General features: G+C 40.7%; 1 protein-coding gene across 8 annotated transcripts in view; it reads left to right on the top strand.

Annotated features, from left to right (window-relative positions):
* Hp1bp3 (heterochromatin protein 1 binding protein 3) overlaps window positions 1-12,291 on the top strand; it is a 38,925-nt gene extending 26,634 nt beyond the window's left edge. For 7 of the 8 annotated variants that reach the window (XM_071617435.1, XM_071617434.1, XM_071617433.1 and 4 more), the window contains 4 exons: window positions 5,506-5,665; window positions 7,713-7,824; window positions 9,935-10,048; window positions 10,507-12,291. In XM_071617435.1, the coding sequence (XP_071473536.1) occupies window positions 5,506-5,665; window positions 7,713-7,824; window positions 9,935-10,048; window positions 10,507-10,804 (684 nt within the window). In that variant the 3' untranslated portion in view covers window positions 10,805-12,291. The other variant, XM_034636201.2, reaches the window with a different exon arrangement.
* Window positions 12,292-23,817: the final 11,526 nt, after the last annotated feature.

Below are 23,817 nucleotides of genomic sequence, written 5' to 3'. Positions count from 1 at the left end.
TAGCTCAGTGGTAGAGCACCCCAAAGTTTAATTCCCAGTACTGTAAGAAAATTTTTAAAAATTACATTTTTCATGGAAAATAATTATTTTCCCTCAAAATTTTTTTAATGAAGAGAGAAGCACTTTTTATATTTTTTGCAAATGTCCTTAATATCTAGCTTTAATAGATAACTGTTATCTGTTCCAATGTATTTGGAGTCTATGAAGAATGTCCAGCCTCACATAGAAATACAGTTAGAAAAAGGTGTAGTATAGTAAGAGAACTTGCAGAAAGTTGTGGATATTGATTGTTCTTTGATCCTACCAAAAGTCTACAAATGGTAGGTTGGTTGTTTTCAATCTTTATTGAGGTATAATTTACTATATACCCTAATGCATACTCAAGTTAAAATTTTTTTTAAATATATTTTTTAAAGAGAGAGTGGGAGAGGAGAGAGAGAATTTTTTTAAAATATTTATTTATTTTTTTTAGTTTTCGGCGGACACAACATCTTTGTTTGTATGTGGTGCTGAGGATCGAACCCAGGCCGCACGCATGCCAGGCGAGCGCGCTACCGCTTGAGCCACATCCCCAGCCCCTCAAGTTAAAATTTATAATTCAGTGAATTTTTTAATCAATTTATGTATTACTGACACCATTGAATTTGGGACATTTCCAGTGCCCAAAAAAGATCCCTTGTGCTCATTTGTAGTCACTTAACATTGCCACGCCTAGCCTCAGGCATCCTGGTGATCTTCTTTCTCTATACATTCTGCACATTTCATAAAGATGTGAAACCATTCGTTACATGGCCTTTTGTATCTAGCTTCTTTCAGTTTTACATATTGCAGCATGCACCTGCACTTTTTATTTATTTATTTTTTGGCTGTAGGCAGGCACAATACTTTTATTTACTTACTTATTTATTTATGTGGTGCTGAGAATCGAACCCAGTGCCTCACACATGCCCAAGCAAGTGCCTAGCCACATCCCCAGTCCCTGTCTACAGTTTTTTATTACCAAGTAGTGCTGCATTGTGGCTCTAGCATTTGTATATCTGTTCATGAGGTGATGGATATTTGGATTATTTCTACTTTTTACTTAAATTGTGAATTCTGCCTGTGAACGTTTATGTCCAAGTCTTTGTAAATACATACTCTTTCTCTCTCTCTCTTTTGTCAGTATTGGGAATTGAACACAGGGGCACTTTACCACTGAGCTATATCCCCAGTCTTTTTAATTTTTTAATTTTGAGGCAGTGTCTTGATGAGTTGCTGAGACTGGCCTCAAACTTGAAATGCTCCTGCCTCATGCTCCCAAATGCTGGGGCTTCAGCTGCAGATGTGTTTTCATTTTCCTGGGATATATGTCTAGGAATAGACTTGCTGGGCTACAGGGTGAATTTGTGTTTTAAGAAACTGGCATTTTGCACCATTTTATATTCCCATCAGCAGTGTATAAGTTTATCTGTATTCTGTCAACATCTGCTCTTATTCTTTTTATTATTAGCCATACTAGTAGATATGAAATGGTATTTGATTACAATTTTGATTGGCATTTCTCTAGTGATTATTGATGATGAGCACTTATAGGCTGTTAGTTTCTTTGATGAATGTCTATTCAGATCTTTTTGTCCATTTTAAAAACAAGGTTATTTGTTATAAGAGTTCTTTTTTTTTTTTTTTTTTTTGGTACCCGGGATTGAACTCGGGTGCTCGACCAATGATCCACATCCCCAGCCCTATTTTTTTTTTTTTGGTATGGGGAATTAAACTCAGGGGCACTCAACCACTGAGCCACATCCCCAGCCCTATTTTTTGTATTTTATTTAGAGACAGAGTCTCACTAAATTGCCTAGTGCCTCACTTTTTGTTGAGGCTGGCTTTGAACTCACGATCCTTCTGCCTCAGTTTCCTGAGCTGCTAGGATTATAGGCCTGCACATTGCACCTGCCCAAGAGTTCTTCATCTAGATAAAAGTCTCTTATTAGATATGACTTGGAAATATTTTTTTCTATTCTGTGACTTTATTGATAGTATCTTTGAGAGCATAAAAGTGTTTAATTTTGATGAAGTTTCATTTATCAATTTTTTTTTTTTTTCGCTACTAGAGGTTGAACTCAGGGGTTCTTGACCACTGAGCCACATCCCCACCCCTATTTTGTATTTTATTTTGAGTCAGGGTTTCACTGAGTTGCTTAGCACTTCAATTGTTGCTGAGGCTGGCTTTGTACTCGGTGATTCTCCTGTCTCAGCCTCCTGAATCACTGGGATTACAGGCATGCACCACCACACCCGGCATTATATATAAAATTTTAAAAATTGTTTGTGCTTTTGATCTTTAATATCTGTTACCTAGTTTAAGGTCACAGCAGCATTGAAAAAGATTGTTCCTTTCCTTGTTAAATTGCCTTGACACCTTATCACAAATCAATTGACCATAAATACAAGGGTTTATTTCTGAACTTTCAGTTCTGTTCTGTTGAACAGAATTATTTTTTTTTCTTTCTTTCTTTCTTTTTTTTTTCCAGTGCTGGTAAGTGGAACCCAGGGCCTCACGCATGCTAGGCAAGCATTCTACCACTGAGCCACATCCCCAGCCCTGCAAATCTGTAATGTTGTAACCACTGTCTTGATGACTATAGCTTTAGAGTGAATTTTGGAATTATAAATCCTCTTTTTTAAGAATGTTTGACTTCTGGTGTGTGTGTGTTGGGGGGGGGGGGGGAGCCAGCTGAGATTTTGGTGGGAATTGTATTGACTCTATAGATCACTTTAGGAAGAATTGTTATCTTTACTTTTTGTCTAGTTGTTTTTTGTTTGTTTGTTTGTTTTTTAGGTGGACACAATATCTATTTTATTTTTATGTGGTGTTGAGGTTCAAACCCAGCACTATGCGTATGCCAGGCAAGCACGCTACCGCTTGAGCCACATCCCCACCCTTTTGTCTAGTTTTTTAATCCATGAATCCCAAAGGTCGTTTCATTTTTGTGATTTCTCTCAGCAGCATTTTATAGTTTTCAGTCCATAATCTTGAAATTATTTTGTTAAATTTATTCCTGAGTATTTCGGAGCTATAAGGTATGAAAGGGTTTTCTTGATTTAATTTTCAGGTTGTTCTTGCTAGCCTATAGAAATATAGTTTGCTTATCTAAATATCTTGTATCCTGACCTTGATGAACTGATTTACTCATTATAATAGGATTTTTTTTTGTTTTGGTAGATTCCTACATATGGGATAATGTTATCTGCAGAGATCATTTTACTTCTTCCTTTCCAATGTTGATGTCTTTTCTTTTTTGCATTGCAAAATACCTTTCATTTGTTTCATTTAATTATTTGTGCATCTGGAATTCAAGAAAGGTTCAGGAGGGCAACAAGGACATCTAGACTGGAGGGTTCATTTGAAAGATGACTTCCTGTGATGATTGGCTCCCAAAAGGAAAGAGGTAGAAACTGCAAAGCCAGGAAAGAGCTTCCCTTGGAAGTAGCACAGTATCACTTCTACCGTATAAAGATTCACAAGCATTTGCCCAGATTCAAGAGGGTATAGGAATACTTTCCAGCCTCTGATGTGGGGAACTGGTGACAAGGATGCATTGCTGAAAAGCAAATGGAGTGAAAGAGAATGTTGTGGCCACCTTCAGAAAATATAGTCAGTCACAGTAACATGGTCACACTAATCTTGATGACTTTTTCTTTTGCATGTCTGATTCTTAGAAATGTCCAGTGCTGCGTTGAATAGAAGTGTGAGAGTAGACACCCTTGCCTGTTCCTTTAGAAAGCATTTAGTCTTTCACCATTATGTTAGCATTAGGTTTTTCTTAAGATTCCTTGGTCAGTTAAGAAAATTCTGTTCTAGTTAATTGGGAAATCTATTGTGAATGGACGTTGTATTTGGCAAATGCTTTTTCTTTGTCATGTGAGATGATTATGTGGTTTGTGTTCTTTATTCTGTTAATAGGGTCTGTTACATTGATTTTTGTGGTAATGCCTTAAAGATTAGTTGCCATGACCTTTATGTATTTTCTTCTACAAAATACACTGGTCTGTCTGGATGTTTGAATGGATCTTTTTATTATTATTATATTATTATTATTATTATTTTAGATGTTGATGGACCTTTATTTTATTCATTTATTTATATGTGGTGCTGAGAATCAAACCCAGTTCTTCACACTTAGTAGGCAAGCACTCTACCACTGAGCCACAACTCCAGCCCTTTAGTGGATCTTTTAATCAAGTATAATAATGTAACAGTGCATCGGTCATTTGGAAAATAATGGTTCACTGGATTATGCAAATTTTTTAGATGTTGACATTTCATGGAATAACAACAAAAATCAATTATCAACTCTTATGAACAGTACTTAAGTATTTGGAAGATAGCAAGCTCACAGTGAGAGATGCAGGTTTTCCACAATTCAGATTTTCTATTGAAAGGTTGACTTTTACATTGACAACAAAATACTGTTAGTTAAAGTGACAGTCTTACTTAATTCATTTTCAAGATTATGACTTCCCTACCCTAAAGTTTGAACAACCTATCTCAGTTCCTTCAAGTAAAAAGGGTATTCCATAAAAATGTGGCTGGTTCAGCTAACAGCTCACTCACACAGGTACTTTACAGCCACTGTCATACCCCCATATGCAGCAGATGTGCTTTACTTATTCTTCCCCTCCCATCCTGTAAAATATTAAAAGAGGTGCACTCACATGGTTATTTAAATACAATAATTGTAACTACTTCATAAAGGGCATTCTTAAATGAAATCAGACCTTTTTTTTTTCCCCTGTAAACCATAAATATGTAGCAATGAAGATGACAATAACTACTTGTACATTTTTCTGTCTCCACGTTGATTTTGTGATACGATGACAACAGTTTTATTGACCAACAGTGCACATGTCAACACAGTAAAATAGGAAGATCACATGAAAATAGTTAAGGTCCTCCGAAGCGTTCTCAGGAACCTCTAGGGGTTTTGGGACCACTCTTCAAGAACCAGTATTATGGAGCATTCTTCATTTTCTTCTTTGCCTGTTTTGCTTATTGGTGCTAATCTCATTCCTCAGTTTTTTAGCCTTGAAAAAGGCTATGTAATTTTCTATTTATGATACCCTAAATATTTTCAAATTTTTTCTTTATAGGATTAAAAAGGCTGTTTATTATAATTACTCCATTTTTCAGATCCAATAAAAGGAAGTATTTTCTGTGGGGAAAGCAAATTAACCTACTTATTGGGATAGAATTGTAGGTATCTCTGAGTCAGGTTGGCTGTTACTGTTTTAGGGTGGATGGAGGGGTAGATAGAAGGAGAAAATATCCATAAGAAGGGTATGGACTCCTCAGTTAGATTGAATACCTGGTAAATGGGAAGAGAAAGTCCCTAACCTGACAATTTATTGTAAAACATATCTGTGCTGATGCAGGAACTCCGACCCACCTGGTGCAGAGGAGTCTTGTCTTGACCTGCTTTGGGAGAGTGTTGTCTTGATGCTTTTCTCTTCCTCCTTGGAAAACAGCTGAAGAAGTCAGGGGAGAAACCCCTACTTGGTGGAAGCCTGATGGAATATGCAATCTTGTCTGCCATTGCTGCCATGAATGAGCCGAAGACCTGCTCCACTACTGCTCTGAAGAAGTATGTCCTGGAGAACCACCCAGGGACCAATTCTAACTATCAAAGTAAGAGTCAGAGTTGAATTTAACTGGGATCAGGGCAGTTTTCTTGGGGGATGAAGGAACCAAAAGAGAGATGTGTCAAAGCATTAACTATTGACAGAAAAACCAACAAGGAGTAGCTTTACAAATTTATCATTTATGAAAAGAAAAACAGATCATCAAGGTGTATCCTTATTTCAAGAGGCTGATCAGAAGTTGATTTTACTTTACTATAAAGGTTTCTGGGATATTTTTTTATTATTATTGTAATTTAGATACATCTTTACATTCAAAACACCTCAATTATATTTTTGCCTACTTCTGTTTGCCTACTTTTGTTTACCACAAAATGTATTTTAACCTTAAAATGAAGCCAGTAGAATTCTTAACTGCTTAGAATATTTCTTACTGACTTAAGCTCTATAACAAAGTATTTTGTTTCAATAAAGTATATTTGCCAGGCTGGGGTGGTAGCTCAGTGGTAGAGTGCTTGCCTGGCATGTGTGAGGCACTGGGTTCGATTCTTAGCACATATAAATAAATGGATAAAATAAAGATCTATCAACATCTTTAAAAAAATAAAAATAAATTAACTATATTTGCCTCAGGAGGTGGTGATTTGAGATTAGATACCTTAGTTTATGAGATCTTTCATAAATATCCAGTATGAGATGTGATAACTTCTTAGTGAGCTATTAGAATAGACACTAGGATGTAAAGTGAAGAATATGGGAATCAAGTAACAGAAAATGCAGAACAGACTACTACTTAAGTAAGAAGGTAATTTTGAAGTCACGACATTAACTTAACATATGCAGTATGTATTTCTTCAACATAATGAAGTAATGCTTTCTGATTGTTTTCTTACCTACTTTATAAATTGGTATTTTTATCTTTTCCTTACTGTATTTAAAATATATATTTTGTTTGTGATTTACCCTTTTGGCCAAGTGTGCTAAGAAAAGATGACTTTAACTATTAACCTTTTCAGTTTCACTGATTTTTGCAGCTGTTTTTTGTACATTGAATTGCAGTGTTTGTTTTACTTTGCAGTACTGGGGATTAAGCCCAAGGAGTGCTCTACCCACTGAACTACATTCCCCAGCCCTTTTTATTTTTTTAGTTTTCAGACAGGGTCTTGCTAAATTGATGAAACAGCCCTTGAACTTGAGGTCCTCCTGCCCCACCCTCCCAAGTCACTGGCACTATAGGCGTGTGCCCCCTTACCCAGCTTCCTGATATGTTTTTGATATGTCTTTGTATAAAAGATGAGAATTGATGAGGCCTTCAGCATCTACAATATTATTTTGTTACTGTTTTTAGACTTGTGAGGACTTTGTTCTGTTCATCTTTACAGATAATTCTCCTAGATGATTATTGATACCTATGGGTATATAATAGATGTTTGAATGAATAAAAATAATGAAATATTTTGTGTTAGGTCTGCTCTTAACCACTAACCAGGGCTGGGGCTGTGGCTCAGCGGCAGAGACCTTGCCTCACACATGCGAGACCCTGAGTTCAATCCTCAGCACCATATAAAAATAAATAAAATAAAATAAAGGTATTATGTCCAACTACAACTAAAAAATAAATATTTAAAAAGAAATTACTTAACCAGTCTAAGCTGTGAAATGAGGAATTTGGCTCAGTGGTCTCCAATGTCTCTTTTCATTGTAATTTAACATTTGGGGGGTCAGCAATTGGGTATTGAACTCAGGGGCACTCAACCACTGAGCCACATCCCCAGCCCTATTTTGTATTTTATTTAGAGACAGGGTCTCACTGAGTTGCTTAGTGCCTTGCTTTTTGCTGAGGTTGGCTTTGAACTTGTGATCCTCCTGCCTTAGCCTCCTGAGCCACTGGGATTACAGGCGTGCGCCACCATGCCCGGCTATAATTTAACTTTTGCCAAATTTGGGGGCACTAAGTAAGTGTTTGGTGAACTAATTTAATACCTTTGATCACGAAGGAGTCACTTAATGCATTTAAATTACTGTATGTATTGGGACATTGAATTACCAAATATGAACAAATACATAACTTTCTTTATTCCTGAATTTTTGTTCAGTGCATTTGCTGAAGAAAACTCTACAGAAATGTGAAAAGAATGGGTGGATGGAGCAGATCTCTGGTAAAGGATTCAGTGGCACGTTCCAACTCTGTTTTCCATATTACCCCAGGTGAGCACTTGGCTCTTACTTTGAAGCATTGGTCATTGTGAATTTAATCAGATTCTAGTTGTTGTTAAATTGAATACATTGAACTGGAAACATTTGAAAATAAGACCTATAGCAGTATCATTTTGGAGTAGAATAGTTCTCGTGAGACAAGTTTTGACTACCTTTCTAGAATTTATTAGTAATTATTATATTATTATTAATCATGCATCAGATTCTTTGAGATCCTCAGATGTTTCCCTTGCCCCCCCCTCTTTTGTAGCACTAGGGATCAAACCCATGGGTGCTATACGACTGAGCTGCACCCCTAGTTCCCCTTTTGGGGGAGGGACTAGGGATTGAACTCAGGGGCACTCAAACACTGAGCCACATCCCCAGCCCTCTTTTGTGTTTTATTTACAAATAGGGTCTCACTGAGTTGTTGGGTCTGGCTTTGAACTTGAGATCTTCCTGCCTCATCCTCCCAAGATGCTGGGATTAAGGGCCACCCTGTGCCACCCTGCCCCATTTTTTGGAGCATAAGATGTCACTTTCCCTTTTTTTTTTTTTTTAAGTTGTCAATGGACCTTTTATTTATTTATATGCAGTGCTGAGAATTGAACCAAGTGTCTCATTTATGCTAGGCAAGCACTCTACCACTGAGCCACCACGCCACCCCTACCCTTACTTTTTTTGAGACAGGATCTTGCTAAGTTGCCCAGGCTGGCTTCAAACTTAGGATCTTCCTTCCTCAGCCTCCCAAGTCTTAGGCTGTCTTTCCTTCCTCCTTCTTTCCTTCTTTCTTTCTTCCTTCCTTCCTTCCTTCCTTCCTTCCTTCCTTCCTTCCTTCCTTCCTTCTCTCCTTCCCTCCCTCCTTCCTTCCCTCCCTCCTTCCTTCCTTCCTTCCTTCCTTCCTTTCTTTCTTTCTCTCTTTCCTTCTTTCTTTCTTTCCTTCTTTCATTGAACCCAGGGGTGCTTAACCACTTAGCCACATCCCTAGCTTATGCTTTCATTTCCAAAGTACCCTGGCAGGTACCACTAAGATCCTAGTTTAGCAACAGTCAAGTGTAACTTTCTTAATTCCTCTTTGTGTACAAATATAAATGTTACTTGGTTGAATGCATATTATTTGAATTTTAAGCGATGAAGTCTTATATTCCAGGGGCTGGGGTTGTGGCTTAGCGGTAGAGCGCTCGCCTTGCACGTGCAAGGCCCTGGGTTCGATCCTCAGCACCACATAAAATAAATAAACAAAATAAAGGTGTTGTGTACAACTAAAAAATAAATATTAAAAAAAAAGTCTTGGGTTGGGGTTGTGGCTCAGAGGTAGAGAGCTCGCCTACCATGCGTGAGGTACTGGGTTCAATTCCCAGCACCACATAAAAATACGTGTCCACCTATAACTAAAAAATAAATATTAAAAAAAAGTCTTTTATTCCAATTTAAAGATGTATGAATCAAAGGGATCAAGATTTTTACCACTGAGGGCAAAACAGAGGGGATCCTTGTTGAATTTCTTTAGCCCTTTGGAGAGACTTAGACTTTGAAGTCTTTTACCATTAGTGTAAAGGCAAAAGGTACGCACTACTCTGCAGACCATTCACTGCTATGCAATTGTAGCTCATATGGTACTAGACCACTCAGGAGTTTAATAATTGCTTACAAAATAAATGAGTAAGGATCAATTTTATTAAATGCTGGGAGGTAGGGAATAATATATGGGCTGGGTCTTTAAAGTTCTGTCTTGAATGTATGTGTTTAAAATGTTTAGTTGTAATCTGATTTGTGTGTGTGTGTGTGTGTGGTACTAGGGGTTGAACCCAGGGCCCCATGCATGTTGCGCAAATACTGTTATAACTGAACAATATTCCCCACCCCTTTTTCATTTTAAGACAGGGTCTCACTACTTTCCCCAGGCTGATCTTGAACTTGTTCCTCATGCCAGAGCCTCCTTAGTAGCTGGGATTATAGGTGTGTGCTTCCTGCTCCTGGCTGTAATCTTATATTTGTAATTTAACTTGACATTACTGAGCAAACGTGGACAGAAGTGGGGAATGTCCAGGGAAGAGCATCCAGGTTCACATTATTTTTCCTGACAACTATGGGACTTCTGTTTTACCCCCTGGCCCCTTAGCCCAGGAGTTCTGTTTCCAAAGAAAGAGCCAGATGATTCTAAAGATGAGGATGAAGATGAAGATGAGTCATCAGAAGAAGACTCTGAGGATGAAGAGCCACCTCCTAAGAGAAGGTATGGATCTGTGAAAAACCCTTGTTATATCAGGATAGTAGGTTTCCTAGAGCTGAGATAGTACTAATGGAGGGACTGAAGGCAGAGAAGTGTTTTAACCCATCAGGATCCTTTTCAGATTCTGAATTTATCTTGAAAATTCAGGGGCTCTGAATTTAAAGCAACGTGAACATGTAATGTGCTCTTTGATCAAACCTATACATAATCATAGAATGGTTATTCAAAGAAAAATAGTTCTATATTTTTGTAGGAAAATGTCATGAAGTTATGTGTAGATTTCCATGAATTGGTTGAATTTTACTCAATTTTAGTAGAGTCTCTAGTGAAAAATTAAGCCACATTACTGTTCTTAACATAGGTGATTTGGATGTTTTCTGTATTTCTTTAGGCAGAGCACCTGGTTGTCCTGAAAAGTGAATCTCTCGTGTACTGACTGCCTTTACTCTTTGTTATCACAGGTTGCAGAAGAAAACCCCAGCCAAGTCCCCAGGGAAGGCTGCATCCATGAAGCAGAGAGGGTCCAAGCCTACACCTAAAATTCCAGCTGCCCAGCGGGGAAAAGCTAGGCCACTTCCCAAGAAAGCCCCTCCTAAGGCCAAAACTCCTGCCAAGAAAGCCAGACCCTCACCCTCAGTCATCAAGAAACCTAGTGGTAACTCCTCAAAGAAGCCTGCAGCCAATTCAAGAAAGGAAGTGAAATTGCCTGGCAAGGGTAATAAATCCACCATGAAGAAGTCTTTCAAAGCAAAAAAGTAAATTTTATAGGAAAAAATGGGTATCATGATGAAATTAAGAATCTTATTTTATAAGGTCAGTGTGCATTTGTTTCAGTTTTGATGCTTATAAAATTACACTTTTTTTGCCCCGTATGAACTATTGTGGGGAGGGAACATAAATAAACCAATTTAGGCATTGTTAGCTTTAGGTGCTGTTTTTGGTGCCTGCCCCTTCCCTCAGTCATTTTAATTTCTGCAATAATCCTGAACTTGCCTAAACTATATAATCTGTACTTGTCCTTTTTGCTTCCCCTACCCCAACTCCTATTGTTACTTTTCCTCCTTCCAGTTTTATCTAAACAGTTGCAAAGATTTTTATATTTGTAGAAAGCATCAAGAACAGGATGCTGGTCAGGTGCTGGAAGTAAAAAGGAGACAGTGTAGCACTGACTTCATTGTGAAGCCTCCTCCCTGGAGACATCAGCTATGGCTATGGCTATAACACTTACTCTTATTTGTAAAAATCACTCCACTAACCCTTTATCTCCAACTGTAAACATAGAGACAACTTAGCTTTGGAAATAAGCCCAAGAGTATGAGCTCATTAGATTTTGAAAATATACCACCTTTTTGGGTCATTTCTCACATTGATCAAACCTCTAGGTATTTTCCACTGACCCAGAGAGCATTGTATTCTCTTAACAGCAAGCACAAGTTCTCTGTACCACTTGCTTTTTGACTGAAGGAGAATTATAGAAATATATTGAATTTAATTTCTGGTGTCACCTGTGTTACCAAAAATCAAAATATATAAAATCTTCTTGATCAAATGTTAAAATATATTTTTGAATATTTGGAGCATGAGTTGTCACTTCCTGTTTGCCTTTTTTTATAAGGAAATGTTGGAGAATTACAGCATTGCTAATGTAGAAATGTTAAGTGGAAAAACATACAATTTGCTAAAATAAACTAGATTCCAGATTCATCTGTGGATATTTTTCCCCCTCCTTTCTTTCCATAGCACTTTTGATATCAAGCAAGTGGCTTCCTTTTTGAGATATTAAAAAAGAAAAAGAAAAAAAAAGCAAATGAAGCCCTACTACCTAACCCTTTTTTATTTGTATTTGTTTTAGTGTTGTGAAGTTGTGTTAAATAGCACTAGCTTTCTACTTGAGAAATACCAATTTCTGGTTATCATTTATCTTCCCTGTGGCACTTGACATTTTAATTGTCTTAAACTTTTTGGTGTATATCTCCTGGCCCCTTGAGAGCTGGCCAGAAGCAAAAGGTGTTTGTTTTATATTCATTCCACTTGCATTGTCTCCTGGGATCCCTTCTGCAGCTTAAGTATGGCTGGGAAATGGACTTGAGAAGATTGGCTTGAAATAGATCAAAATCATGTGTGATCCCATCATGCGTTCTTTGGAATTTGTGTTGCATGTAAGGCAATCTTTCCTGTTGTAAATCTTCCTTTTTTTATGTACATATATTTTGAAAAATATGAATAAACATGAAATTTTAAAAGCTGCTGAACTGTAGCTTATATTTAAAAGTTATCTGGTATATCCTCAGAAGTAGCTAAGTGTAGCCATCCCTTTGAGTCTTTTCTACTCCTGGCAATGGACATTACCACTTTCTTTTTAAGTACAAGCTCCAGTTTATTTGCTTTTAAATTCTTATGTTGATGATAAGTGATGTTTCTAGATACGTTGACCCTGGTTATTATTGATTTAAAAATTTTAAAAATCACTTTGTTGGGCTGGGATTATGGCTCAGTGATAGAGTGCTTGCCTGCCATGTGTGAGGAACTGGGTTCAATTCTCAGCACCACATAAACATAAATAAATAAATATCCATCAACAACTAATAAATATTTTTTTAAAAAAGGAAAAAAAATCACTTTGTATTAAGGACCATTTCAAGTTCATAGAGTCCAGTCTTTCATAGTAAATGAATGCTCAATGTTCAGATAAATCCTTGGATTGGGGGAAAAAAAAAAATTACAGCACTGCAAAAGATAACAGACAATCCCTGGAGTTCTAATTCTAGAAAGTTTCAGTCAAGTAATAGGTCTTAATAATATGGGTTAGGTACCTGTGCTAACTGTTCTGTTTTAGGGGGCTAGGAATATAGTTCAGTTTAGAGTGCTTATGAAGAGTAAGAAATCTGCTCACTTAGCCAAGAAGTTCTGATAGACATTGTGGCTCTCAGGCTACGGTGCTCTCCTGGGATAAGCAAACTGAGGAAACCAGATAGTAGTCTATGGTAGTATTGGAGAATTACCAAGTAATTATACAGTGACCTAAAATAACAGGGTTGAATAGGTAACATTTCTTTGTAATACAAGGTCTAATATGAACAGACTTGACTGAATTAACAAACGTGACTTAATTTTGTTTCCCAGTCCTCTACACTTTTTTTTTTAAATAAATGAAAACGGAATGCATTATAATTCTTTTTTTTTTTTTTTTAACATTTATTTTTTAGGTGTAGATGGACACAACACAATGTCTATATTTTTATGAGGTGCTGAGGATTGAACCCGGGTCCCGCCCGTGCTAGGCGAGTGCTCTACTGCTGAGCCACAATCCCAGCCCCATTATAATTCTTATTACACATATAGAGCACAATTTTTCATATCTCTGGTTGTATATAAAGCATGTTCACAACAATTCTCTGTATTCCTACTAAAACAAGTCCTTTCTCTTCTATGCATAGAATACAGTCACTGAAGGAGTAGGATGGGAAAATCCAGAAGCTTTAAAAACTGCCAAGGGAAGGCAATGAAGATGGCTGTTTTGAGTGATTGATTTTTTGTTTGTTTGGTTGTTTGTTTTTGTTGGTACTGGTGGTGGGGTTTTTTGTTTTTTTGCTTTTTTTTTTTTTTTTTTTGGTATTTGGAATTGAACTCGGGCACTCAACCACTGAGCTACAACCCCAGCCCTATTTTGTATTTTTTTAGAAACAAGGTTTCAGTTGCTTGGTGCCCCACTGTTGCTGAGACTGGCTTTGAACCCGCAATCTTCCTGCCTCAGCCTCCCGAGCTGCTGGGATTACAGGCAGGTGCCACTGCACCCAGCCTTGAGTGCTTGTTTTTTAATTCTGGTTTTGCTGCTTACTGTGACCTGGAACAAGTTACAGAATCTCACTGTGCCTCAGTTTCCCTTCTGTGAAATGGGAACAGTAAACTATGACTATGACAATGTTTCTTGGATTATATGTGATAATGTGCCTTTGGAAAAAACTCAGTATTACCACTTGTTATTTAGAAGTGCCAAGTGTCCCAGCCCCCCACGTGTGAAAGGTTTGGTCATTAGCATGTGGGCAGTGTTGTGAGGTGATAAAACTTTTAGGAGGTGGGGCCTGGTGGGAGGAAGTTAGGTCATTGGGGGTGTATCCTTGAGGGGATTGTGGGACTCCCAATTCCTTCCTCTTTCTTTCCTGGATGCCATGAGGTGAGTAGCTTCCTCTGGCATGAGCACAGGGAACTGCTCTCCTTATGGTAAACTGCCTGCCACAGGCCCAAAGGCAACAGGCCAATAAACCATGGTCTGAAACCTCTAAAACCACGAGCCAAAATAAACCTTCCCCCTTTTTTTTTAATATTTATTTTTCAATTATAGTTGGACACAATACTTTTCTTTTACTTATTTATTTTTATGTGGTGCTGAGGATCGAACCCAGGGCCTCGCATGTGCTAGGCAAGCGCTCTACCGCTGAGCCACAACCCCAGCCCAACCTTTCCTTCTTATCAGTGAATTATCTCAAGTATTTTGTTACAGTAATGGAAAGTTGACTAATACTTCATAAGATGGCCAACCTTATGATACTTTACCAAACATACTCAAGGGACTATAGAGAAAGTTCCCTTTGCTAAGCAAAGATATAATAGTGTTATTTATGCATTTATGTACAGTATCAAAAGAAAGTGAGTCGTAAGCTGGGTGTGGCGGCACACCCCTGTAAAGCCAACAACTTGGGAGGCTGAGCAGAGGATTAGGTTCAAGACCAGCTGTAGCAACTTAGTAAGATCCTATCTCAAAATAAAAGACCCTGTCTCAAAAAAATTGAACTGAGAGTTCAATTCCCTACTACTAAACAAAGAAACAAACCAAAAAACCTTATTAAAATTATTTTTTTTTTTTTCTAACAGGGAAAAAAGCCATCAAAGTTAAAGATCTTGTGAGAAATGACAAAACTTCTCGGGGAATACTTTAATGGTCTTTTTCCAAGAAAGACCAGAATTTCTCTTGCATGGATAAAACCAGAATTTTTGTTAACCCCAAACAGAGTTAAGGTAATTAATATGATTTTTTTCAAAAATTTTTTTTTAATTAAAATTTCTCTTAGAAGGCTAAACTGCAGTCATTAGTGAATATGGTTGCCTTAACTTCTTTTGACATATCAGTCTGATGACAGAATCTCAGTTTGAATGAGAATAATTTCATAAACTCTTTAAAGTAGGTTTTTTTAAATTTTTTTTAACTTTTAAGTTTTAGGTGGACACAGTATCTCCACTTTACATTTATGTGGTGCTGAGGATCGAACCCAGTGCCTTGTGCTTGCTAGGCGATCACTCTACCACTGAGCCACAACCCCAGCCCTTTAAAGTAGGTTTTAACAAAAAGCAAACTATGACTACGGCGTGCAAAATTAGGTAAATCAGGAATTATGGAAAAATAGCAAAGGTATTGAAATATTTAGCTCTTGTTTTCATGTAATTTTTCTGTTAATTATACCCAATGGACAAGATTAAAACACATCTCTTGGGGCTCGGATTGTGGCTCAGTGGTAGAAGGCTCTGCCTAGCATGCATGCGTGGGGCTCTGGGTTCAATCCTCAACACCACATTAAAAAAAATAAATGAATGGAATAAAGGCATTGTGTCCAACTAAAACTAAAAAAAAAAAAAATCTGTTTTCTAAGATTTACGCAGGATTACACTTTCATGAAGTAAGTTCACGTGGTTGGGCAGGATCAGGTTTCATTTATGTTAATGCTTCTGTTTTATTATTAAAGCGAGGTCTTCATGTGTCTCAGCAATGGTATTTTTTTTTTTTTTTTTCTTTTTTAGGTTAAGGAGTTAGCAAACAGTCCTTCTCTCGGCACCTGCTGAGGTTCATTTATCAAATGAGCCCATAAGCAGTTTCAGAGTGTAAGAAACACTGACAATGATGAGCTGGAGATGTAGCTCAGTGGTAGAGTGTTTGCCTGGCATGTTTGAGGCCCTGGGTTTGATCTTCAGCATTGCATATAAATAAATAAAATAAAAGATCCATCGGCGACTAAAATATATATGTATATATATATATACACACACACACACATACACACACACATACATACATACACACACACACACACTGCAAATGAGTTCACTGAGCCACCAAGTGAGTACAGAAGCCACTTAACTATTGAAGTAAACAGAAAGTCACAGTTGGAAGGGACCTTGAATGATCTAAACTTTTCACCCTATGTTTCCCTGCCTCGTGTACAACACAACCACCACCTATTATTCAGTATATCTTTTTAAAAACAATGGCATAAGACAAAGAAACCAACCAAAATCCTACAACTTTGATTCTAGAAAATCAAGAGAATCTTTTTTTAATAAGCTCTGGGCTTATATCATGAAGCTGCCACAGGAAGTTCCAGAATGGGGCTTTCTATACAACTAGATACTGGCTTAGTAATCATGAGCTAGAATGTTAGAAGTCCCAGCTCTTAGACAAATTCTGAAGGAAAGAAATCTCAGCACCCTGCTGTCTTGTTACCTGTTTTGATTTGCCTAAAACCTAGAGTTTCACAACATCCTTACTTACCTATTTCACTGTTCAAGAGCTTTTGCTTTTAATGAAATTTTTCTTGTGATAAGCTCATTCCCTTATGTTCTGTTTGTGTAACTCAAACTTGGCCAATACATTGTATAGAGTAAGAAATTTTCATTAATTCCAAATTGATCCTGGTTAGTATACCACTTAACATCTAGCACGTTGTAGCTGTGGTTCTGCACGGTGATTCTTGGGGACTGTGTCAGTTACCATTTGTGTGTCCTTGCCCGCCCCCCCCCCCAACTCAGTTTTCCTGAGCCTTGATTTTGTCATATGTAAAATAATGGGCTTTGAATCTATAATCCTTACTTTTTCAGAATAACCACAGAGAAGCAATGTGGGAGTATCAAACAACCTCGTTGGCTGCACTACAGTTAGGGATGCGTTTCAGAATATTAGGAAAAACAGTGTTTTGGGGGGTGTTATTGTGGTGGTGGTGCTGGGGATGAAATCCAGGCCCTCATATGTACTAAGCACCTTCTATTACTACATGCCCAGCACTAAGACTGAATTATTTTTAAATAAATGAGCCCAAATATCCAATTTTATGAAGATTCAGTTTTTGTTGTTTACCATTTGTTGTAGTTTCTCACCCAGATAAATTCTCAAAAACACACGAAAGGGAGCATTAACTTTCAGAAGTAAGTAAGTTTAGCTAACTTTCCCAAATTGAACAAATTCTAAGTCCTCCTTAGTGATTTTGCACACTGATAGTCCAGGCAGCAAAACCTGGCAAGAAGGTTCAAGATTATCATACCATATGCCTGCCTTCCTGCCTTGTGGGTTTTTTTTGTAAATCTAAGGACACTTTACCACTGAGCTACATCCCCAGTCCCCCAGCCCCTTTTTTGTTGTTGTTCTTTTGTTTGTTTTTTGAGAAGTGATCTCACTGAGTTGCCGAGGCTGACTTCAAACTTGAAATCCTTCTGTCTCTGTTTCCTGGTTGACTGGAATTAGAGGCATGTACCACCAAGCCTGGAGAAAACACACATTATTAGGAACTTACCTAGTAGAAGATAAGAAAGGCGGGGGAAAGGAAGAAATAAACACAGCACTGAATTTAAAAATCCAGGGAACAAGCAGGTGGTGCATGCCTGTAATCCCATTTGCTCAGGAGGCTGAGTCAGGAAGATTGCAAGTTTGAGGCCAGCCTCAGCAGTTTAGCGAGGCCCTAAGCAACTTAGGGAGACTAAGTCTCAATAAAGAGGCTGTGATGTGGCTCAGTAGTTAAGCACCCCTGGGTTCAAAAAAAAACCCCACAAAACATGAGAACTTACCCCAATTAGATTATGATCAAAAAGTCTATATAGATCAATCGATCGATAGATAGATAGAAATAAATATACAGTTGCCAATACAGAGATCTATATGTGCTGGCAAGGATGGAGAAAAGGGGCAACTCTTTTACACTATTGGGATTGTAAATTAGTACAGCCATCATGGAAAACAGTACAGAAGCTCCTCAGAAAACTACATGCACCTATAGTTTTAGCTACTCAGAAGGCTGAGGCATAAGGATCCCTTGAACCTGGGCCAGCTTGGGCAACAGTGAGACCCAGTCTCAAGAAACCCTAGCTGGGCATGGTGGTGCATGCTTGTAATCCTAGCAGTTTAGGAGGCCAAGGCACAAAAAGTGCAAGTTTGAGGCCAGTCTGGGCCACTTAGACCCTATCTCAAAATAGAAAAGAACAAGAACTGGAGATGAAGCTCAGTGGTAAAGCACCTCTGGGTTCAGTTCCACTGCAAAACCAAAAACAATCAACCAGCCCTAAAAACTACTATCTGATCCAGCTAGATGTCAAGGAGATCCCCTCACTCCCATGTTCATTGCAGCATTATTCGCAGTAGCCAAGATACGGAGTCAACTGAGGTGTCCATCAACAGATATAGTGGTATATACACACTATACTAGTCATAAAAAAAAAATAAAATCCTGTTGTTTGTAGCAACATGATTAGAGAGGACATTATACATTATTATGTAAGGTGAAATAAGCCAGACAAATGCTGCATGTTCTCATATGTGGGATGCTTAAAAAAGTTGATCTCATAGAATTAGAGGCCAACAGGTTGGGGAGGGTGGTTGTTGGGGACAGAGATGCAGTTAGAGGAATATGCCTGGGGTTCTATAGCACAGCAGGGTGACCATAGTTAAAAACATTGTGCATTTCAAAATAGCTAGTGAAAAGGATTTTGAAAAGAAATGATATATTAGAGGTAGTACATATGCCAATGGTCCTGATTTGATAATTAATTACATATTGTATACATGTATCAAAATATCACATTGTACCCCATATGAAACTACTATGTGTCAATTAAAAGATAATAAAAAGCCAGGGAGCCAGGAAGAGAAAGAAGCCAGGTGGGCTTCTTAGCTGCGGCCACCAAAGGTCTAGGCAGTCACCAGTTGCCCCCTGGACCACATATGGAGCCTCAGCTGGTTTCTTTTTCAGTGTGGATGTAGAGCAGGGATTCACTGAGAACTGAAACTACTTGATATGCAATTTTTAAAAAACTCCATTAATTGTTACCAGTTTGCTGGGTGTCGTCGTGCACACCTAGTAACCCAGCTACTCGGGAGGCTGAGGCAGAACGATCGTGAGCTCCAGGCTAGCCTGGGCAACTTACTGAGACTCTGAAAATAAAAACTTGAGTGGTAAAGTGCCGGGTTTCAATCCCCAGTACTGGGAAGAGTGGGTGGGGAAAGAGGGAGAAGGGGAAGGGGGGAGGGGGAGGAGGAGGAAAGAGAAGAGGAGTCAGTATTAGTCACTGTATCAGTTTGCTCAGTCGGCCTTAACAAGCACAAGAGACTCCACTCTGAACAGATACTCATGGTCTCACAGTTCTGGAAACCAGAAGTCCAGGACAACAGGACCCACAGGGTTGGTTCTTTCTGAGTCCCTGAGGGAAGGGTCTGTTCCAGGCCTCTCCCCTTGGCTTGCAAATGGCCATTTTTCTCCCATCTTCACGTTGCCTTCCCTCTGTGCCGGTTAATGTCCAAATTTCCTCTTATAAGGACACCAATAATATGAAATTCAGACCCACACTGATGACCTCATTTAATTTAATCACTTTAAAAAAAAAAATTTAGGTGGACACAATATTTTTATTTTACATTTATGTGGTGCTGAGGCTCAAACCTAGTGCCTCCTGCGTGCGAGGCAAGCACTCTACCACTGAGCCACACCCCAGCCCTAATTTAGTTCTTTAAAAACCTCTGTGGTTAAATTTCAAGATATTGGAGGTTAGGACTTCAATGTATGGATTTGGGGGAGAAGGGACACCATTCAACCCCTAATTTAAAACACCAGTGATCTGCATCACCTATTTTAGGGGGACAGTGTTGTGGGTAAGTTGCAGAGATAGCCATCAGGATGCTCCTAGGAGAACAGAATGGCTGTGCTCAAGGGGAAAGTTACTATCATCAGGAGAGGGAGTTACCAGGGGGACGGAGGCAGTAGCGTGTGCTGTGCACAGTGGATGAGCAGGAGCTGCTGCTGGGCCCAGGCCCGCTGCGAACACACTCTCTTGGCTCCAGTTCCCAGTCCTATTGTTGGAGATCAGCTTCTCACTGATGTGCTGCTGCTTCCCACTCACTTTCGTCAGCTGGCAATTCCAGTGCCAGAGTCCGGAATTTGAGAGAAAAATGAAGATTATGATAGCAAGCTCACACCTGTGAGGTTTAGTAATTGTCGTTGACTCATCAGGAAATACCATGACATGGCGTGTGTGCTAACGTGTTCAGCAATCATGACTCTTACCCCACCCCATCTTCCCTTTGTCATTCCCTTCCCTGCTTAATATGGGAAACTCCTTTGGGCTTCCTGCACAAGGTGAGTCATTAATCCAATGGTTGAAGCAGTGGCTCCTGAGAGCCGTTCTGCCATGAATGGCAGATTTAGATACATATGCCTGGCCTGGGCGGAACTAGGTTGGCTTGCCCAGGAGACAGATGACTGACATCACTGAGTTCAACTTCAACATAAACCTTTGAGCTTATACCTCTAATGTACTTTTACTTGGGAGAGGGTACCAGGGATTGAACTCAGGGACACTCAACCACTGAGCCACATCCCCAGCCCTGTTTTGTGTTTTATTAGAGACAGGATCTCACTGAGCTGCTTAGTGCCTTGGTCAATTGCTGAGGCTGGCTTTGAATTCGCAATCCTCCTGTCTCAGCCTTGTGAGCCGCTGGGATTACAGGCGTGCACCACTGCACCCGGCTGCATTTATTTTTCCACATAGGACTTTTGTGGTATTTTATGTTCTGTTGTAAATTTGTGTCACTGGGACCTAGCACAGTTCCTGCCACTCCTTCTGAAAAAAAGACTTAAAAGGCAAAATTCTCCCTCTGGGTTTAGCTCTTCATCATCTGAATTTAATTCTTTGGATTTTGTCACTTTGACCTGAAACAAATTCCAGTCATTGTTTTTAGAATTGCTTGTATCTGAGTAAATTATATGTATCAGAAACTTGTTGGTGTTGGTATTTAATAACAGTTCCTTGTTTTGCTTTCTCTACATAGTCTCAAAAGAGGGACAATGGATTTAGTAATTAGTGTGACCTCTTAAATTTTAAATGCTTTTAAAAAAAGAGTTGTAGAGGTGAGTTTGCTTTTTTTTTAAGAGGTAAAAGGAATTGTCCCTTTAACTTCTGAGTTTCTGAGTTTCATAAATTGGATTTTCTGAGAGCAAGACCAACCTACAAACAAACCTTGTTCCTTCTAGGTCCTGGGCTGGAGGCTAGAGGCTGGCAGTGGTGAGGCCACTTGACACATGGATTCAGTAAACCCTTGCTGTTCAGTCACATACAAAAGAGACTCAAGAATAAAAGCAAAGCCTAATATCAGCTAGTGTTTGCTGAGCGCTTCACTTACCATGCATCAGTGCTGTGCCAGCTTTTTGCCCCCATTAACTCCTCTGAATCCTTACATGGCTGTGAGTCAGGGTGGTGACACCACTTTACAGATGAGGCCCCTGAGGATCAAAGTGATTAAGGTGTTTGCCTAAGACCCCACTTTTAGTAAAAGGAAGTGCCTAGATGTGGAACATGCCAGGACAATTACATCTCACTGCGGCCTCTGGCAGGGTTTCCAGGTGCCCAAGGAGACAAGGGGAATGCCTAGTATGGCCTAAGTGGCTCAAACCTGCCCGGACCCCGAGGTCCCTAGACCCAGATCCAATTTCCCAAATTGGCCTCTCTTACGGGATGCCTCTGCCTCTGCCCGGGCACGCAGGCTTTGGACCCTTGTGTCCTGGCTTTTCCGTGGTGTGGCACATGGACAGTTTACGGCGTTTTCTGCAGATTTCAGGTTTAATACGCCCCAAAGGCTTGGCTGACTCGAATTTGCTCTTTAATTTTTGGCACCTACAGGGAGCCAGGCCTGATGCAAACAAAAACGCTCTCCCGCTCAGCGCTGTGGCTAACACTGGCTGGATTCGCTTTCCCATTTTCCTCATCTAAAGTGGATTTCCCTGTAACTCAAAGGACAGGGTCAGTCAATCCTCTTATGAGAACGGCCAGCCGGGAAGAGGATGCCCGACACCCCTGCCCCCGGCCGTCTTGGGGCAGAGGGAAGGTGAGACTGGTCCAGCTGCCCAGGAAGGCCGGGTCAAAACCACCATCACAAAACGCCTACTGAGAGCCGGCTCTGTCCAGCGCCGAAGGGCTCTGTGCAGTGAGTGAAGACTGGCCCGGGTCAGGGACGGCTTTTCGGTTGAGGCACTGGAGAGTCGCCATCTGGATGACAACCCTAGCCCAGACAGAGGCTCCCTCGGACAGCGCCCCCATCCCCCGGCCCTTTAAGGCGGAGCGCCCCAGCGCCAGTCGACGTGGGCGGCGCCAGGGACCCTCGCGGCTTCTGATTGGTCTGCGCGATCGAGCGGAGCGGCATCGCTGGCCCCGATTGGTGGGCGAGGCCGGTGCCGCCGCCAGGTGATGCTGGGGGTCCGTTCCCGCGGCCACGTGGGGGGCGCGCGGCGCGGAGGTGGCAGGGGCGGGGCGGGCCCGGGACTCCGCGCTCCAGAGACGCGCAGGGCTAAGCGGAGGGGACCGCGGGACGCAGCTGCAGGGACTCGGAACTCGAGAAGCTGCGGCCACTGTGAGTGAGCGCCGGGAGCTGGGGGGCGGGGGTGGGTCCGGGGCGCAGAGGTGCGGAGGGTCTCTGAGAGCGAGGAGCACCCGGCGCCTCCGTCCGTCACGCGTTTCCGTCACCTCCACCGTGTCTCCTCCGGCTCCTTGGCCCGAGGACTTTTTCTGCCCCGCCTGTGGGCTGTGGGCCGAAAGGCTGGCCTTGCTCCGTGGGAGCGACAACAGCAACCTGAGGTCACAGCCTACGCTGCGGAGCGCTCTGCTCCTCCAGGGGGCTAGCCCCGAGCCCCCACGGGCAGCACTTTCCTCTCAGATGTCTTCTGTTGAGGGAGGCCGTCCTCGACCGCGCCGTATTAAATAACATCTTCTCCTCTTTGCGCCACTGAATGTTTTTCTTCAAATTATTCGATCCCTCACTGAATGTCGTCCCTTCACCCCAACTTGGTGCTTTGTGAGGCCTGGGACTTCTGTCCACCTTGCACATGGTTGATGCTTGGAAATGTTCTCAGGAGGAATAGGTCAATGAACAGCCCCAGGAGGGGGCCCCTATAATGATTCTCACTTCACAGCTGGGGAACTGGAAGTTGAGAGGCTAAGGGACTTGATAAGGTCACATCAGCTGATCCTGTTGGACCTCAAACCATTTCAGTGGTTGCAGCACAGTCCAGGGCAAGTGGCGCTGGCATCAGGGGGTGTGTTGGAGCAGTGGGAACCAGGCAGGAGATTGGAGTCGTTGGGGCAAACTCAGGCCATCTGGCACATAGCCAGAGGGGCAGCAGCCATTCTGTTGGTCATATCTGTCTCCAGCACCTAAGAAATTCCCCTGCCCCTGTGACTGCTTCCTTGACTCACCTGCTGGGCAGATTGGGACCCACTAAACTGCAAGGGTGGACACCCTATTTATGTGGATGAGGGGAGTCAATAGAAGGGTACCGTGGCCTAGGGACAGTGTCCTGGTTTTGCTTCCCAGTGTCCCTTTTTGTGCTATATGACCTTGGGCAAGTGACTGACTTCCTGGACCACCATCGGCTGAGCTCAGAGCACCCATTGCTTGACGACGAAGCAGGTCAACCTGTCCAGTTCTAAGCAGGGCCACCTCAGAAGAGCAAGAGGAGAGCCCCACACTCATT

This window comes from Marmota flaviventris, chromosome 10, assembly GCF_047511675.1.
Source record: "Marmota flaviventris isolate mMarFla1 chromosome 10, mMarFla1.hap1, whole genome shotgun sequence".
NCBI lineage: Eukaryota > Metazoa > Chordata > Mammalia > Rodentia > Sciuridae > Marmota > Marmota flaviventris.
The sequence above is the reverse complement of the archived record's forward strand: the minus strand, read 5'-3'. Positions and strand labels throughout refer to the sequence as shown.